The 17,692-nt window shown below is 37.1% G+C and overlaps 3 protein-coding genes across 15 annotated transcripts; all 3 read left to right on the top strand.

Moving 5' to 3' along the window:
• The first annotated feature begins 264 nt into the window (after positions 1-264).
• Positions 265-2,391, top strand: LOC128886010 (spermatogenesis-defective protein 39 homolog). 2 transcript variants are annotated; one of them, XM_054140505.1, is made up of 9 exons: positions 265-494; positions 577-733; positions 868-1,049; positions 1,130-1,266; positions 1,337-1,364; positions 1,429-1,573; positions 1,646-1,884; positions 1,951-2,127; positions 2,203-2,391. In XM_054140505.1, exons 1-9 carry the CDS (start codon positions 420-422, stop codon positions 2,326-2,328), a joined length of 1,266 nt encoding a protein of 421 aa, XP_053996480.1. In that variant the 5' UTR covers positions 265-419; the 3' UTR covers positions 2,329-2,391. The 2 variants fall into 2 exon arrangements, with proteins under 2 accessions (XP_053996480.1, XP_053996481.1); XM_054140506.1 differs by lacking the exon at positions 265-494 and having other exon boundaries at positions 595-737.
• A 220-nt stretch (positions 2,392-2,611) lies between these two features.
• Positions 2,612-8,592, top strand: LOC128886014 (microtubule-associated protein RP/EB family member 1). 5 transcript variants are annotated; one of them, XM_054140515.1, is made up of 7 exons: positions 2,617-2,869; positions 3,510-3,802; positions 5,372-5,603; positions 5,930-5,986; positions 6,589-6,683; positions 6,759-6,908; positions 6,986-8,592. In XM_054140515.1, exons 2-7 carry the CDS (start codon positions 3,536-3,538, stop codon positions 7,049-7,051), a joined length of 867 nt encoding a protein of 288 aa, XP_053996490.1. In that variant the 5' UTR covers positions 2,617-2,869; positions 3,510-3,535; the 3' UTR covers positions 7,052-8,592. The 5 variants fall into 5 exon arrangements, with proteins under 5 accessions (XP_053996494.1, XP_053996490.1, XP_053996495.1 ...); XM_054140516.1 differs by lacking the exon at positions 2,617-2,869 and adding an exon at positions 2,880-3,100; XM_054140517.1 differs by lacking the exon at positions 2,617-2,869 and adding an exon at positions 3,184-3,422.
• A 304-nt stretch (positions 8,593-8,896) lies between these two features.
• Positions 8,897-16,036, top strand: LOC128886008 (uncharacterized protein DDB_G0284459-like). Of its 8 annotated transcripts, none has more exons than XM_054140502.1 (10): positions 8,897-9,210; positions 11,491-11,708; positions 11,779-11,933; positions 12,010-12,096; positions 12,346-12,495; positions 12,677-12,862; positions 13,082-13,234; positions 14,294-14,354; positions 14,813-14,896; positions 14,976-16,036. In XM_054140502.1, exons 2-10 carry the CDS (start codon positions 11,504-11,506, stop codon positions 15,176-15,178), a joined length of 1,284 nt encoding a protein of 427 aa, XP_053996477.1. In that variant the 5' UTR covers positions 8,897-9,210; positions 11,491-11,503; the 3' UTR covers positions 15,179-16,036. The 8 variants fall into 8 exon arrangements, with proteins under 8 accessions (XP_053996477.1, XP_053996472.1, XP_053996478.1 ...); XM_054140497.1 differs by having other exon boundaries at positions 8,898-9,220; XM_054140496.1 differs by lacking the exon at positions 8,897-9,210 and adding an exon at positions 9,451-9,636.
• The last annotated feature ends 1,656 nt before the right edge of the window (positions 16,037-17,692 follow it).

The raw sequence follows: 17,692 nt of genomic DNA, 5'->3' as shown, positions 1-17,692 counted from the left end.
CCGCATACTGGGGGCATATCTGCGCCTACAAGATAGCAACCGAACCAACAAACCGGTTAGCACAGGTTGCCGCATGAAAGGGGTACCTCTGCGCCTACGAGATGATAATCGAACCGTCAAACACCGTCGACATTTTTGTGCAGAAAATTATGGTTTAGAATCGTGTTAGCTACCTTCCACTTCCGGTTCTTACAGGAGTTCTGGGACACCCTGTATACATACCGTCGAAAAATTAGTTCAGTCTATTCACCGTTAGATGGCTGTGTCCATCAATCGCGTACTCTAACCTTCTGTGATCGCATGTCGAGTAAGGCTCGACAAATTGTAAAAATTCTATTCGATCGAAACAATATTCATTATTTGAAGATCTCGTATAATAAATGCATAAGTGAATTAATCATTTGTACAGTATTATAAGTATGAACTCTGCTAAAGATGACGAGGATTTTTGGTACAGCAGTGAAAAACGATCATTCTGTTTTGAAAATAACGAGGTTGGGTTATGAAATTAATTCGATTACTACCAAGCGCATATACTTTTATTATCAGAAAATGAATTAATATCATACAATACAGGTGGACCAATTGTTTGGAGTGTCAAAGACTGATACGGATAAACTATGGGCTGGTATTTCCAATGCTTCAACATCGGAGGCAGCATTAAAAACTGCAGATGATTATCAACCATTGAAGCCTGTGCTGTCCGTTATATCGGAGAAAACACTTTCCTGCAGTATGTCAGTAAATTCGTATACAAACTAATGCATGCGATGGTTGAAGGAGTTTCTGCTTTCATTAATAGTATCAATCGTTGACTGCATAATAATAAAAATGCATAAGTTGTGTAAAACATTTTATGTTCTGTAGTTCTGGCAATGGATAAATTACAAAATCTTCAATCGGAAACAACAGGTATGCAGTCAGATATAACTCTTAGAAAGATTTTACTCGGTCAGCCATATTCACTAGAACAATATAAATCGCTTGCCTCTAAAACTGGCTTATTGGATGCTGCTATAACAAGTGGAGATGGAAACGCAATTTTGATAGTAATATCTATTATTTTCATAACTTTTGAAATACATATGGTAAGTTTATTTTCTATGTATATACAAAAATAATGTTTCAGATTATTCTATATCTTACAAAAACTCTTAAAAGATCTTTGGTACAAAGAATATTAGCTGAAAAACCAGATGCTGTACATGTATATATACGATATCTTTCAACGAGATTACAGATGAATGAAATTACCGATATTTTAACGTATGTATTATTAGATGCATTCTCATAAAATTTATTTCTTTATTTTTCTAACAATTCACAATTTTTACAGAATGCTAGGACAATCTATGGATGCTGCGGTAAGTTTTCATCAAACATAAACTTTTACATCGATCAATATTACAATATCATACTTCATTTTAGATGAAAACTTTACATATTATTATGAAAAATACTCGAGATCCTGATAGACTGTTGAATAAACTTCGAAATAGTTATAAAACACAATTTTCAACGTTAACTGATTGTAATGAAGCTTCGTTTGTTCGTTCCTACATAAAACTACTTGGTAAACTATTGTCTTTCTGAACATAGTAACAGTTTATTTAGATATTAAATTCAGTTGTGTTAACATTATTAGAATGGCAAATGGCAACAAAAATAGATGGCAATGAACAAATAGAATTAAATTCCTCCGTTCTCGATTGTTTGCGACACGCGTGCAAAAGTCATTGGAATTTACAAGAAGGATCTTTAATGTCTCCTACAACATTATCTCAGCAACATAATATATCTCCTAGACAGTACCAGAAAGTTGCGTTAGAAGTTAGAGCATCGGTCGGTGAATGGGATGACGTTGATCGATTACTTCTTACAAAGGTAACCCAATATTTATTTTAAATCGTTTTTATCGATAAATTATTAATAACAATATCTAATTGCTAGGGCTGGCTAGGAAGTAAAAAGTTGCAAATTCATCTACCCATCGAAGATGTATTAAAAATATTGCACAAAAATGACGCACCGTCCGATATTCTTGAAAGGTATTTAAAATTTATTGACAATACAGAAAGACGATTAGAATTGGCGAAACTCATGCATTGCTTTAGAATAGCCATTGATGTAAGTATTGACATATTCAACTAAATATTTATAATAGATTTAATTCATTGGTCTTATATTCTTTTCATTGTTTAGATTCTCGTACAGCAAGCAGATCGTGCTGCGTTAATAGAGTATAAAACTAAATTGCAACAACAATCAGAGGAATATTTCTATGCGGAAAGTGCATTGCGTTTACCATCAGTCAAATGGAGAAATTAAAATTAATTTTATAGATTGTATTATTTTTAAATATTTATTATGTATAAAGAATAATAGTACATTCACACTAGTGGATATTCATTTATATTCCAACCTAGTAGATTTAGATGACATTTTCTTTCTATTTTTGATTCTCCCAATAGGTGTTGGGAGGTGTATGGTGTAAAAACTAAAAAGTGACGACTGAACTGATCTCTGATCATGTCGAAAGTAGACGTCTAGTGAGTGCGTCGCTCCTCTGTTCGCTCACCGTAGCGCTCAGTAAGGTTCGCTCACCGGTAAAGTCTAGTGGTTTCTAGTAATATGGATCATGGATCGGGATCAGTTGTCTGAGTGGAATGCACCCAAAGATTTGATCTCCTCCATTAACGGATATCGGGAATTCTTCAATTTTGAACGTATCTCAGAGGAACGAACTTGGATACCGGCGGCTGAAATCTTTAAAGTGTGGTTGTGTTCGTTTGTTAATTTCTTTGACAAACGCGTAAAAGTGTTGTTGCTACGCAGTCAATTCGGTGAAATAGCCTCTATCGAGTACACGGTAAAAATAAATTACTCAGGAAGATAAGTGTGAGAGGAAAATTTGTATAGAAGTCCCTGAATTTCTCGATAAAATTTAGTGCGGTACGTGTGTACTGTCCAATCGTTGCTGGAGAAACCGTTATTAGAAGTTTCCGTTGTATGCGCATTTGAACGATCTAGTGTACATACATTTGTCATCTGCGTGCGGGAACCACTCCCGATTGGTGTTACGGTGTTTTCACGTTATTTGGTAAATTATTATAGATGTATTTGAAGATTTAGAGAAATTCCAAGAGACTTTCGATACATTTTTAAGATCTAAATCAGTGGCTGGTGTTACATTTCGAAGAAATATATGCGATTCGAAGTCGTGGCACGTCGCAGAAAGAGTCCCGAATATGTCGACGGAGAGTGTTTCGGGCCAAAAAAGTGAATGGAATGTTGTTCCTTTTGTGTCTGCTATAAAATTAACCGTTTAAGGGACACTGTATGATCGTTTTATAATTAATCGATCAATTTGTTACACGAGCCACTGTGTTTTTAACGGACTTTAGAACCGATCAATTCTACATGTAACATATATATTTCATTCTATCAATGCACTGATAACATGTTATACAGGAGGACGCTATTTAACTTGTAGATTTATTATGTTTCAGCCGTTTACTAAAAGAAGGCTAGCAATATGGCTGTCAACGTCTATGCAACAAATGTTACAACGGAGAATCTGAGTCGACACGATATGTTAGCCTGGGTGAATGATTGTTTGCAATCATCATTCAACAAGATCGAAGAGTTATGTACCGGTGCTGTTTACTGTCAATTTATGGATATGCTTTTCCCTGGTAGTGTACCTTTGAAGAGAGTTAAATTCAAAACTAACCTCGAGCACGAATACATACAGAATTTCAAAATTCTTCAAGGAGGTTTCAAAAAGATGAATGTAGATAAGGTAAGCGAGAAAGATATTAATGCGATTTACTTAAGATAGAGATCGTATAAAATTTTAGGTATACAATTTTGTTGTTAATTGGTAAATATAGGAATAACAATTTAAAATATTTATTACAAGTATTATTTGAACGATTTTTGTCTGAAAATATTTATTTCAATCGCCGCTATACAATTCATTTGCATTTATCGTTATGATTTAATTATTGGTATACATGTACGCATATATATTTCTCAGACAAGGAAATAAGAAACGGTTTAAGCCTCTATTATTTATATTTACATTATGAATTGCTTATTTAAAAATTATGTATTATGTAGTTCAGCAACAAATATAGTTTCAAATGTGCGTTAATGAAATGAGACACTAATGTCAAGGTAAGCCTGAGTAATGAGAGAAGATATCATGTCGATATGTGGAATCATGTTGCCCCACGGAAAACAGTTTTGTTATACGACTTGCGATATGCAGGAAATTGTAATCTTATTATTATGAAAATGGTTCAGGTAATACCAGTGGATAAATTGGTAAAAGGCCGCTTTCAAGACAATTTTGAATTCCTACAATGGTTCAAGAAATTCTTTGATGCGAATTACGATGGCCGCGACTACGATGCTTACGAGGCACGTGGTTGTATACCATTGGGTTCTGGTGTTGATGGAACGCATAATTTATCGAACCCTCAGTTGGTACCTTTACCTCCTCAAACAAAGCAGCCACAAATGCAACAAAAGCATATACAACAACGTAACATTGTCCCTCGCCAACAGCAGGGTATAGCAATATCGTGTCAATTTAATAGTGTTGCTTTTTGCATGCTATTATCATTATTTATAGAGATCTACAAATCACTTAACTATGCTGCATAAATGATCATTCTGGCTGTGTATATTTGCACTTTACATATAAAGCATCTAGATATTTTAGGGGGTAATTGTTGTAAAGTAGAAAGCACTTTCTGCTTTTGCAATTTTAATCACATAAATGTACAGATACTTACACGATTTTAAATCATCCGAGAGCACAGTATTTTTCTTGACATACCATTTATCTATTTTAAGTTTAAGTAGACTTTTACGTTTTACTTTTGCATTATGTTTAGTTATGCAACACCGAATGTTGTATACGTTTTAAATATAATAAACGGTATTTACTTTTTATACGAACAGAAGAGACAGGAATACAAAAAAACGTTCTAAAACACTTATTTACTATAGAAGTAGAATGCTATCATGACTGTTTGTTATTTTTATCAGTCTATAAATACACTTGAGCAGGGAGTAACAGATCGTCTTAAGGGTATAGAACAGATTGAATTTTCTTTAATCTTTATATAGACATATGAAATTTAAATATTATAAAGTATCATAATTACATAACATGAATTTTTAAACTTCGTTTTCTCTTTCATTTTTTTTTTTCAGTACTTATTTCGATTATAAATCATATTATCGGTTGCGAAATATTAAATATTTGTTTACTACTTGAATCTTTATTTTTATCGTATTTTACTAATTTTTTGTTTATTTTATTATTTTGTTCCACATGCTTTTTGCTAATCATTTGCAGATTGTTCCAATTGATAGGCTGGTGAAAGGCAGATTCCAAGACAACTTCGAATTTTTGCAATGGTTCAAGAAATTCTTTGATGTAAACTACTCCAGAACAGAACCATACGATGCACTTGCTATGCGAGGAGGAGAGCCCATGGGTAGTGGTGGAAGTAATGCATCGCACGGCACTAACGTAAAACGCGCCACACCACGCGATGCAAATTCGCCTAAATCAGCTGCTCGTATTGGTACATTATTTCACAACTTTTTCTTCTTTGTTTTATTTGAAATTACACCACTAAACATAATGCAAAAATTTATTAAAGATAATTGAGATTTCAAAATAATCACATACTTAACATTGGCTTTCCGCTAATCGATCAATAAGTCGGTCTCTTTTAATTATACAAAAATAATAATTTAGAAGATGTAAATTTATTTGGTAAAGTTATATATTGGATTGTTAAATGTTAATGTTTTCTGTTTTGCTGAAGCATTATTAATTTAAATTGTACACACGGAAAAATAATAGACTTGCGAGTCCTAATAATGTAAGGAAAAAATTTCACTTCAGGTGAGGGAACTGCGCCTCCTGCACTTGCAGCTAGTACCAAGTCTATAAGCCATAATAGTAATTATTTTTTTTAAAATGTTTTTATGCTCGTTTTCCTTACTTTTTTCTTTTTCATTATTGAGAAGTTTAAAGGAGGGTAGCCATCCAAAAAAAGTCTCTCAAAAACTGTAGTGTTCTCTACTAAAATATTAACAAATTATTTTAATCTTTTCGAAAGAAACATAATTTTGGTTGTTCATCCTTCGTTTAACTACTCAAATGATCATGTACGATTCAGTAGTATTCATTCCCTTTGATTGTTGCATGAAGTATCACAATAATCCCGAATTTATTGCAAGTTAAACAAAAATTTGTTTAAAAAATTTTAATAGTTAATTTTATTTGTTTGATTTTCACATATATTACGCATAAATATGTCGATGCACGCTTCCTGACTGTTATGCTTCCATTTAGCATACTTGCACTGCTTGTATAAGTATCTATAGTCTATATAGTATTAATTTTATATAAAAGTAGATTTGCAACTAAGTAATTATAGTCCTTTTATGAATTATACGTAATACCTATGTAAATATAGTAAATATCATTTTGCATTTTTAAAGATAATAACGAAATATGTATAGAGAACGTAGAATAATATATTTAACTTTTAAATTCAGTTAACAAAGTTGTTCCAACCCATCGCCCACAAGTGAAAACAGCGGCAATTGGAAATCGTGGAGATCCTGGAAAAGTTGAAGAGCTCAGTGCACAGGTATAGCAAGAGTGACAAGTTGCGATCGGATCAACGGTGCGATACTTTTACGTTAACAAGTATAATTTAATTTAGGTGATGGAGTTAAAAATGTCACTCGAAGGATTGGAGAAGGAAAGAGATTTCTATTTCGGTAAATTACGCGATATCGAAGTTATGTGCCAAGATTGTGATAATCCTCCGCCAATAATAAATAAAATCTTAGAAGTCCTTTATGCAACGGAGGTACGTTCGTATATGAAACAACCATTTGAGATTCTTTTTTACGAATCATTCATGTTACTACTTTTACTTTCACGTAGGAAGGATTTGCACCACCTGAAGAATTAGGGGACGGACTCGAGCCCGATGATACGGAAGAATATTAACTTCTCTTTTTGTACAATCATTATGAAAAGAATAACAGCAAATTGTCCAAGTGCGTTTCAGTTTACTATGTTTGTGAGCCAGTATCAGTACCCTTTGCATAATTAATAAGCTACTTTGTATAGCTATTTAAGCATTTACGCCTTCATTTTGTTACAAAGTTCACCGAGTTCATTGAGATTCGTACGTAATTAGGATAGAGATACGTCGAATAATGCACTCGTATAAGTTGTACTCTACAGGAAGTAATTGTTAAGAACGAAACAGAGTTAGTAATTTACATATTCTCATAGTTCTTTATCGTATTACTATAATGGTAGAGCTTCGAACATCGACAAGTCTCGAAATACTAAGAAAAAAAAAAAAAATTATCGATGCAGATATTTAACGATCATCTGGGTCTAGTTTGTTATACAGTGATTTTATGTTAACTATGTTCATTAACGTGTGGATGTTTTTGTTTGTATATGCACTACGTTTTTATCGGTAAATAGGGCAATCGATCTCGTTGGTTTGTCGTTTCGTACCTCGCGTAATTCTCCGAAACATAGATCTTCTATCGTGCATATTTAGTGCTGTTCAACTCGTTCAAGCCATTTACCTCGTGCAATTATGCAAAATGAAAGATGTACGTAACTGATTGTAAAGAATATTAATTTTGTCAACCGTAGAACGAAAGAATGATGTATATTAAAGCTGATACGAAACGCATTAAAATTGAATTTCACAAGTTTTATAAATATTTCTCATCTTCGATTTTATGTATGTCTTCACTTTAAACGCATAATTATAAACTTGCAAATGCAACAAAAAATGGCAACTGAAAATGTTTAATGTACATTTCTTCGAAATAGAATACAAATATAATAATTCACTTCGGTTCCCAGCATTAATTTTTGGAGATGCAACAGATAGTCTTATGGTTCGTTGAATTTTAATCGATGCGTGAGTTTATTTGCATATTATTGGTTGCGCGCGAAAGAGTGGTACTGCCATCTTTGCATCTCCATGGTCCGTCTTTCAAGATAAGAATGGCCTTAAACAGCGATAACATTGAGATTACAGAGAAAACTTGAATTATTAGAGCAAACGCAAAGTATATCCGGATCCTCCGATAAGTACGTTGCAAAATCGCGAAGCAACGGAGCGCTTCGCTTTGGAAAATTTGTAAAATTATGTAGCCAGAGTGTATGAGAAACAACGAGCGAAAGTAATTTGGCGCGTAAGCGACCTGTATGCACATATCTGCTATGTGTGTATGGCTGGTGTACCTCTCGAAATCGTCAGTTCACTTACAAAGACAAATTATGTATCGATTTTAGGTTTTTAAGAATCGGATTAACTATAAGGAACGCGGCGAATATTGTTACTATTGTTTGAATAGGACGTGAATCGCGCTATGAAAGGCTGGTAACGACGGAAGATGACACTTTAACTTGCGCTACGCCATTGGTCTATATGTGCGTATTCAGTGATCATTGCGCGAATGTGCTTCAAAATTGAAACTTTATTGGTGAGGTAATACACGTTTAATAGAATTCAATATCGTATCTGTCATTTCTTTACCTAATTCTGTTCCGTTCAACTTCCCAAGCGACAAAATAGATATAATTAAAAATACCTTTCGTTCTATTTGACTGAGAGGGTATTCTTTGCGGTCAATAACAACTGAAAAAGTAAAAACCGGCGCTTTAAAAGCATAGAGTTAGCAATATCCAATGCGTAGCACACACATAGGCTCGTATACATATATTCAGATAAGAGTGTCTTACTCGCTTCGACAACTGATCTCCAATTACAATTGCATCGTAGCGGAACGGACAAATTATTCGATCGACGTCCGCGCGCGTACCGCCGCGCAAACAGTTGAACGCGCGCGGTGTTTTAGAATGCGGCCAAAAATCAGAGAAGAGAACAGATTCAAAGGCTTCGCTTGGTGGCCATGAACGTGCGCGATCGCGAAGTAACCACGGAGATACGGTGCCGGGAAAGAGTTCGCTGATCTACGCGTCTCCTCTGTCAGTCGTTCCAGCGACCATCAGTTGACCAGAAATCTCCATTACGCGTTCGCTAGAGGATCATCGTTTTCCTCGGACCACGGGTAGGTTCGTCCTTCGAGGATCCCGAGGACACGGGATCAACTTGTCGATTCTCAGACCAAGTGAGACCGGGTGAGACTCTAACAAGCTTTAGAGCAGCTAGCCTTTGGAGTGTATAGGGTTCATATTAAATCAAGTACGATATATATATATATATTTTTTTATGGGGTCCTAAACGTATCGCTACCCTAACTGTTTCGCTGTTCTACCTGTATTTGTACACGATTCTCCGCGATCGGAGAGGAGCGTTACGTTTTCAGTCCGAGTAACGTTATATTCCGAGCAGTTATGTAATGTGATTTTTGCGATCCCGATCTGTGGTTTTCTTCACCCAGCACGGGGTGCGTGCGTCAGTCGATACCAGTTATTCGTCGATCGTGTTCGGACGACCGGTGCGGCGCCGGCGAGTTCATAGTTCGTACGGCTTCGCGAGGCGCGGTTCGATAAAGTCTCGATCGCGTTAGGCTTTGCGCTAGTAGCTTCGACTTGTAAGTAGTAGTCTTATTCTGGCTATTCTTCGTTTCCTTTCGATCAAGAGCAATTACCTCTATTAATAGTGGCCGCGATCTCGGCGTCGCTTGTAACGACAATCAAAGAGTCCAAAGGAAAACGATCATAGTCCATTGTATAATAATAATTTACAGATGCTAATCTCAGTCCTTTAACGACTAAAAGACGATGAAATATCGTTGAATTAAAGAATGGAAAGAATGAATGAACTGTTTTTTACGTGGTCGGTAAACACTTGCATTATATCTACGTATGTATACTGAAAAGTCGAAACGCGAAACCAGTCGCCGAGTGTCAGATTACTGGATGTGTTGAGGTAACAAACGATAGGACTCTAGGGAGTGCACTGCCTTAAAAACGTCACCGATGTAGCAAATAATTCTGTTGATTTCGTTGAACGCTTCAGAAACCAAATTTTCTGATTATGTATGTATATTATCTTACGAATATCTTCAAGCAAAATAGTCGTGAGATTACTTTTAAGGTCGCAGCGTTGGTTGGTGGCACGTGGGAATTGATAAATGTTGCTAAACGTTGCCTTCTACTATTACTCCCACTGCTATTCCCAAACTTTTAATCGGTTGCAATTAGTTATCAAACGGTAAATAATTGTGGTGGAAGCCATATTTTCAAAATCGTTGACCGTTAGTTGTTGGTATGTTATGTATATGTATATGTTATCGAAAGTAAATTGGAGCCCCGCGTTAGGGTAATTTACTCGACTCTTGTCAAGTAAAACTGACTTTGCACGAATGTTTTCTAATCACAAATAAGATTAATATTATTGATAAATCAATTCGTTCAAACGGATGTTAGATGTGAATCTAGGAATCCGTTTAAAAATATTTTTAAATTCCTAATAAGGCCGGCCCTGACCGTATGTTGTCTTTCGTTTCGAAATTTTCGAGTAAGGCTGTTTGAATTCAGACAGTTCGTTTCATTGTACAGTATCAACGTTCGTCCTCGTGAATCAAAACAACAGAAAAACAAGCTCCTGCGGTGTTTCTTTGAGCGTGTATTAGTCTGTCGCGAGCAGCTCGTGTCGATCGTATCGTTGTGCGACTAACATAACAGTTCGGTGAGTCTCCTATTTTCTCTCATTTCTTGTATCTTCTGTTTCCGTTCCCTCTCCATACGAGAAGATACAATTTTTATTTCGCGTTGTGCGTTATGTCGCGATCTGGACACTTGGTTACGAGTTTCTCCGCGCCCCAGCGGATAACAACAGGTCAGCCCCTTTCCGATAGCGAAATTATTGCCGCCACTTTTCTACCGTTTGTTGTTGCCCGGCCGCCAAGTCCACGAAGAAAAATTGTTCTGTCGAGTATCTTAGAGAAATTTTAATCTTTCACGTAGACACAATTGTCTGATACGTTATCGAACGTTTAGAGCTTCTTAAAGAAAATTTGGCTCACCTCGGATGTGGCGATGGACCTTTCCCGACTATGTGTTTCTGAATTGTACAAATTGTATAAATAACGTATAAAAATTTGTTTATTTTGCCATTAAACGTCGCATTTAGCAGCGGGGACGTTCGATCATGGGAGTTTCTGCGCTCCAAGCGATAGGGCGAGGTCATGCCTTCTCGATAGCGGATTATCATCGAAGCATTTCTTATTGTTTATTTAGTACCAACTCGTTGCGGCTTAATGGAGAGAGATTTGATTCAAGTGAACCCGTCGACGAACTGTACACTGTTCGGGAGGTACAAAGTCGAAACTGCTGTAGGCTCGCGCGGGGAAAATTTAATCCACGATTAGGGTTGCTATCTATCGAATAGTAAAAAGTAGAGTACTTGAGAAATAAGAAAGAACTTCTGCTTTTACTCCTAGATTTAGTTGAAACATGGAGGATGAAGGATCTCCGTCCGCTGTAAGCGGCGAAAACGCGTCGAAAGCACCGGAAAGTATAACAGGATGGATGGAATCGACTGTCGTCACAGCGTCGCAGACTACTTTAGGACAGATGTTGTTTAAGCTTGTCGATTCGTTTCTGTGGGTCGTCGAGAAGTCTACGCAATGGAGTCTACCGGCTCAAGAGATCAACGCCGGTATGTTAGCAAAAGTTTTCGTCGACTAACGAACAAACGAAGCGTTTTCACTATTCCTTTGTCGATATAGAAGAGAATGGAAAGGTGTTTGGAAAAATAGAGCTAGTTAGGCCTTTGCCTTGGATTCTATTTCTGCCGGGGTTGGTCATCTTGCGTATCGTCAGAGTTGCGCTCAACGCGGGTGCTTTCGTTCTGAGATACCCACGAATAGAACCGAGTGGAATGGTATGTTATATTTTAATTTCTAAGAAACTGCACATTACTCCGATATCGCTTGTACGACGAGAAAATTCTCTTATAGGTAAAGTTCTTGCAAAAGAGTCGCAGACGACTAAGAGCATTGAACATAAAGGCGATAAAATCTGCGAGGCGCAAGATGGGTAACAAGGTAAATCGAAGAATTTTTATTTACGTATATGTTTTCGTAATTGTACTTTCCCGTGTTCATTCCGCAACTTGCGTAGTTTTGGTTAAATTCGAGCATGATCGTTGACAAATAATATTTGTCGCGTCCAAAAATATACCCAGTGATTAGCGTGGCATTTGACGGTAGTGGTAAATATTCTATGTTCGATTCGGTCAGTCGCTAGCCAGTTAATTAAACTCAGCACGATAATAGTCTCGGTGATGGATGTAGGACAAGAGGTTGACGATGATCGAGACCGAGAAAGCCCTGATCAGATCTATCAGATTGACACTGTCTTCACTGTCTTGTTTGGACACGTCTAAGTCATCACCGTCGCCTCCACCGACTAAAATTCGCATAACCGGCATGGATCTCGAAATGGTGAGTATACTCGTATGCTCGTTCATCTGTGTTGAAGTTGACGTGAGATTTTTGTAGTTATTGCTCGTGAAATGGCAACGTTGTCGAGCAGGTCAGATCGTCTCTAGAATTTCGATAACATTTTCAACTGCAAGGAAGATATCGTTCAAAGTCTGATATCGTAGCGGATAAATTGTTGCAGGTAGCAACACCGGACGAAAAGTCAACCACGGAGTCAGCTGAAAGTCCTATGCACACTGAAGCTAAACGCAAGTTCTCTCAGGTGAGCTCAGACGAAGAGAGCAGCGATGAGTCTGACAACGAAACACTGCTAGCAAAGCTCGACAGACTTGCATTGGAAGATAGCACGGACGACCCAGATTTCGATGTAAGTGAAAATTAATAACCGAGAATGCTCGTTTATGAAATCCCCTCACAAGTCCCCTCCTCTGTCCAACTAATTCTACGGTTAACGTATAGTGTAACTTTGAAATTTATCGAGTCGTATACCTAATATATACGTCTGTGATAAAAGGATTATACATCTTTCTTCATCTGTAAGTTTCAATTCTAAACCCACGATTATAGTCGTTCGATAACCTTTCAGCCCACCAACTGTAGCACGGAATCGAGCACATCGAACAGTGAAAACGAGGTGGGCCAGAACACGTCTGTAACCGATGTAACGGAGGTTCAAAAAGAGCTCACAGAGATTGTAAAAGATAACAAAGAGAAGCCCACGATATTTCCTCTTGATAAGGTAAAGGCAATATCCGCAGTTGCTTTATTTATTGTTTACGCATATTTCATTTTAAGCGCTTTGTGTTTAAAGTAGAACCAGTAAAGAGTAGGTGGGATTGCGTAGCGACCGGTATTACTGATCTAACAGTAAAACTGAATACGGATGATTTTTAATCTATTTATTTTGTTTTATTCAATCAAGTTATTCGTTGCATGAAAAAGAAATGACCGTAATACGAGTACAAGAAATTCTTGAACTTTACGAATATTTTACTATGTTCATGGACTTATAGACTGTTGAACGATCAATTGAATTCGTTAACTCTGAAACTTCAAATTATTTAATAATAATTGCTGAATACTATGACACTTTGCTATCTTATCACAGACCAACATTTTATCCGCAGATAATGATAGTGCTAATTAAGACATCCCAATTGTAATTATTACGAGATACTACTAATCGGTGTTTATATTATAAAAAGAAAAAAAGGGACAATTAACTTAAAAAAGAAAAGTTCGCAAAGTATAAATATTTGTTAGACACGCTTTTAATCGTTACAGAATGAAATGTATGAAATTAGAAACGAAATAAACGTGTAATGGGAAGAAAGGGAAAAATGTGTAATGTACTGTAACCAAATATCAATTTGAACTCGAGAGTTTGAAAATCAACGTTAACGTTGAGAGATTCGCGTCAGACTTCAAAATTCCAACAGACAAAACTCGTAGGATTTTAAGCAGCACGTTACGAACGCGTCGGTCAAAGTTCATCAGGAACGATAAGTTGGATTAATCGCGCGGTTCACCGATGGATTTAACGAACGTAATGCGCTCGAACGAGCGATCACTCTCAAATTTGAAAAACAAGTGAAAAACGGAATCGCGCACATGGGAAAAATAACGCGTAGGAAACTGTTACACTCGATTCCCTTGCACAATTCTACCGATACGTTGGAACAAAATAATTAGAGAACGTTTCGAGTTAGCGTACAACTGTTTGAGTGCCTCAGATTAGATCCCAGATTAGTGTCAGAGGTAATGCGTACATTTTTGTTGTTGTTTATATAAATTGCAGGATACGTGCATGGCAACGACAGAGGAGATGGTAGCAGGCATCACAGGTGTGGACAGTTCGGGTGAGTCGTGTGACTACTCGTCAGCGAAGGAATTCGTCGAGGACGACGATTGGCCATTTTACACGGCCATCGGTCGATGTTCGAGTGACTCGCTGGAACAATCAGTTCCTGTCGAACCACTCGGTTCCACCGTGCCTCTTTTTCAGTCCAAGAGTCGATAATGAATCGTTCGACATCTAAGAAACGATATACCACAATAGAATAAAGAAACTTTCCAACAGGAAATACGAAAAGTCTCGTAGACTGTTTACTACGGCCTGTCCTAATAAATAAAAGAAATGCATCTTCTGTGCATCAAGTATAAATATAATCTAAAATCGAAATTGAAATTTAAAATAGTGTCGCGATAATTCTCGTAAGGGTGATAATACTCGATCGGACAATTATAAGCAGAAACGGCGTTAAATCGCGTTACGTGAAACCAATCGAAATGACAAGGAACGTTTTTATCTTTGTAGAGTCCAAGCTGCAAACAATCAGCCGCACAACCAACGATTTTATCAACGGAGAAGTATCTTCTTCTTTGCCACCCATGCCCCCAGGTATTTCGATAAATAAACTTCATTACGCGTAATAATATCCGATGTAGACGAATACTAATGAACGTATACCTGTTTCAAGTATCGACACCTCCGCCACCACCTCCACCACCCCCGGAAGTCACAAACGGAGTGGTCTCCGAGCACAAGACATTCAATCGCAGATCTAGCAATGCTCCGCCGGCGCCGCAGCAGCGAGGTGTCGCAGCGAAAGAGCACGCGCCAGCCACTCAAGAAAAGAAGATCAGTCCGCGCAAGAAGCCCGGACGAAAAGACGTTAAATAGAGAACGAGTTCTCGATGAAAGAAATGATCTGAGCTAGACACGCTCTGGCTTTGCGCAAGGTCCATATGCCACGATGGGGTTTATGGGTAAAACGAGTCCTCCTGTTCGCATCACGAGTTCAGTCTTACGAAACGATTGCTTCTTTTTGGTACATGTAGCAGCGCACGAGGAATAACGTTATCGATAAGGTTGCAGAGTTGTAATCGAGCGGTCAAGATCGAATGTTGCGTGATTAGCGTTGGAATGGGTGTGCTTCCGGAGATACGACTGTGTTATCGGCTATTATCGACCGCGATTTAAAGCGAATCGTTGGCGTTGGAGAGACATTTAATCGGTAGATGTGACCAAACCCGAGGCTCGTTTAGCCATATGCTTTTCGGCCTGGCGCAAGTACAGAACAGCTATCGAATTGAAATTGAAGCTTTTGAAGAGAAAAAGAATCAATTTCAAATTTTCTTATCGCTCTAATAACTTGATATCGTTAAGGAGACGATATATTTTTTGTACCGTCAATTATGATTTTGCTTCGTGAACTAGCTAGTGCGATTTCGATAATTTGTATTCCCATATCGTTTGATCGCGATCGCGGATCATTGGAGATGATTATTTCTCGCCTCTTCGCCGAACTATATTATCCATTCACCCCCTTATTATTTCTCCGTTCCGTTGCATCGTTCGATATGCGAAAATTCACGAATGTATGTATGCGAGTCGACGAAAGGAATGGATATTCCGAAGTTTATTATGTATATCTCACGTTTCACGACCGTACGGTTATCTCATCGCGCGAGGCCAACTTGTATGGTTATCGCTGTAGATGTACAATGAATTTTTGCATTAATAAATTATTTAATCCAATGTCTCTTGTGTTACGAAACCGTCGCTGAACGCAATACCGTTCGTACCACGATGATATAATCGATATATTGCCAGTAACCTTCGGTCGAAGCGAAGTTAAATTGTTTTGACTAAAACTAAACGTTTAATTACGCTTCGGCATTAGCGAAATTAGAATAAATCGGTGTCGATGTTTCCAATTGCTCGATTTCGATAACGAAAAATGTTTCATCATCGCTAAATTAGACTCTAATTTTCACGTTGCGAAACAATCAATCAGTTGTGAAAATTTAATTTAACGCGATATTTTCTTAATATTCTCACCTCGGGGCACCGTGTATAGTACGATATTAAGAACGTTACGCAATTTATTAATTTGTTCTCTGATAGGAAATCATTTTTTTTTTTTTTAATCGGTAGAAAGCAACAATGTAACAAACCAACGAGACGCGTCGTTTTATTGTTCACGATATTAATAATATCGATACGAACGCATTCATTCTTGCGAAAAAAATAACCCTTATCGTGAATCACGATAAGCAGCAGAGATTACGGCACATATGTCGTGCGTGTGCTTGATGAACAGATAAGTGCGTTACACTGTCCTAGAAACCGGACGCAAGAAAGCTCGTAACGCGATCGTTTGACCGATCTTTATGGACCGCTAACGAAACAAAAGAAAACCATTTTACGATGTTACTCGATTCGAATTTATTGCCAACCATCGCAGTGAAAGTCCGAGGGGTTTAAATTTGTTACGTACAAAGTTTTAAAATAGAATCGATACAACTTATCGTTTATTGATTTCTGAACCCAACGTATTTTTAACGTGAATTATCTTCTTTCGAAGTAATCAAAGTGTGTTTTATTCTTGCGACTACCTAATTCGATTCTTGTCGAAAATTTCATGTTTGCATTCAGGTAATTGTAATGATACCACTTAATATTTTTATTTTCATATTTGCAGGACTTTAGAAACAAATTGAAAGCACTTCGACTACGAAACATTACTACATCGTTTCGCGTCATTTAAAATCATCTAACATTCATCACACGTGTAGTACACTTTGCGACATTGTAAAATTTCGAACGGCTAAAATATCGAAGGCAAACACTTTCACTCTCATCGTCCTAAGGACGATGCACCCTTTAAATCTTGGTCAGTCTACTTGTTCGAGATGATACTACGGACTTTAAAATTTTATGTTTACGAATAAACATACATACGCGGTTAGACTGCAAAATCAATGGCCGCTTATCGAGGATGGTTGCATATATAAATATTGATACGGAAGGAAATGTTTCGCTTTATCAGTGCACTCGTAGCAGACTCTGTTCGGTAGCACTTGTCGGCTAAGCCTGGATACTTCACCTCGAGGGTCTCTTGTCATTAACAAATTGTAAGGTACAACCGATCGTCGAGTAGCAACAATTAGTTGGTTATCTAATGTGAACTCTTTCGCATCCTTGACATTACAGGTAAGTTGACGATGGAAGTTCAACGAATGACAAGCACGTTCGAGTAGTTTTTTATTGTGTACAATTATTCATAGAAATAAAGTGGTAAAGCAAGCAATACTAAAGCAAGTGGTAATTAAAGAGAATGTATTCTCTTTGAAAATTATGAAATAACGGTAACGTTAAATATTGTACATACACGTGCGTATCTATCAGAAT

Source organism: Hylaeus anthracinus, unplaced genomic scaffold, assembly GCF_026225885.1.
Source record: "Hylaeus anthracinus isolate JK02 unplaced genomic scaffold, UHH_iyHylAnth1.0_haploid 11982, whole genome shotgun sequence".
Taxonomy (NCBI): domain Eukaryota; kingdom Metazoa; phylum Arthropoda; class Insecta; order Hymenoptera; family Colletidae; genus Hylaeus; species Hylaeus anthracinus.
This window is presented reverse-complemented; position numbering and strand designations above follow the sequence as displayed.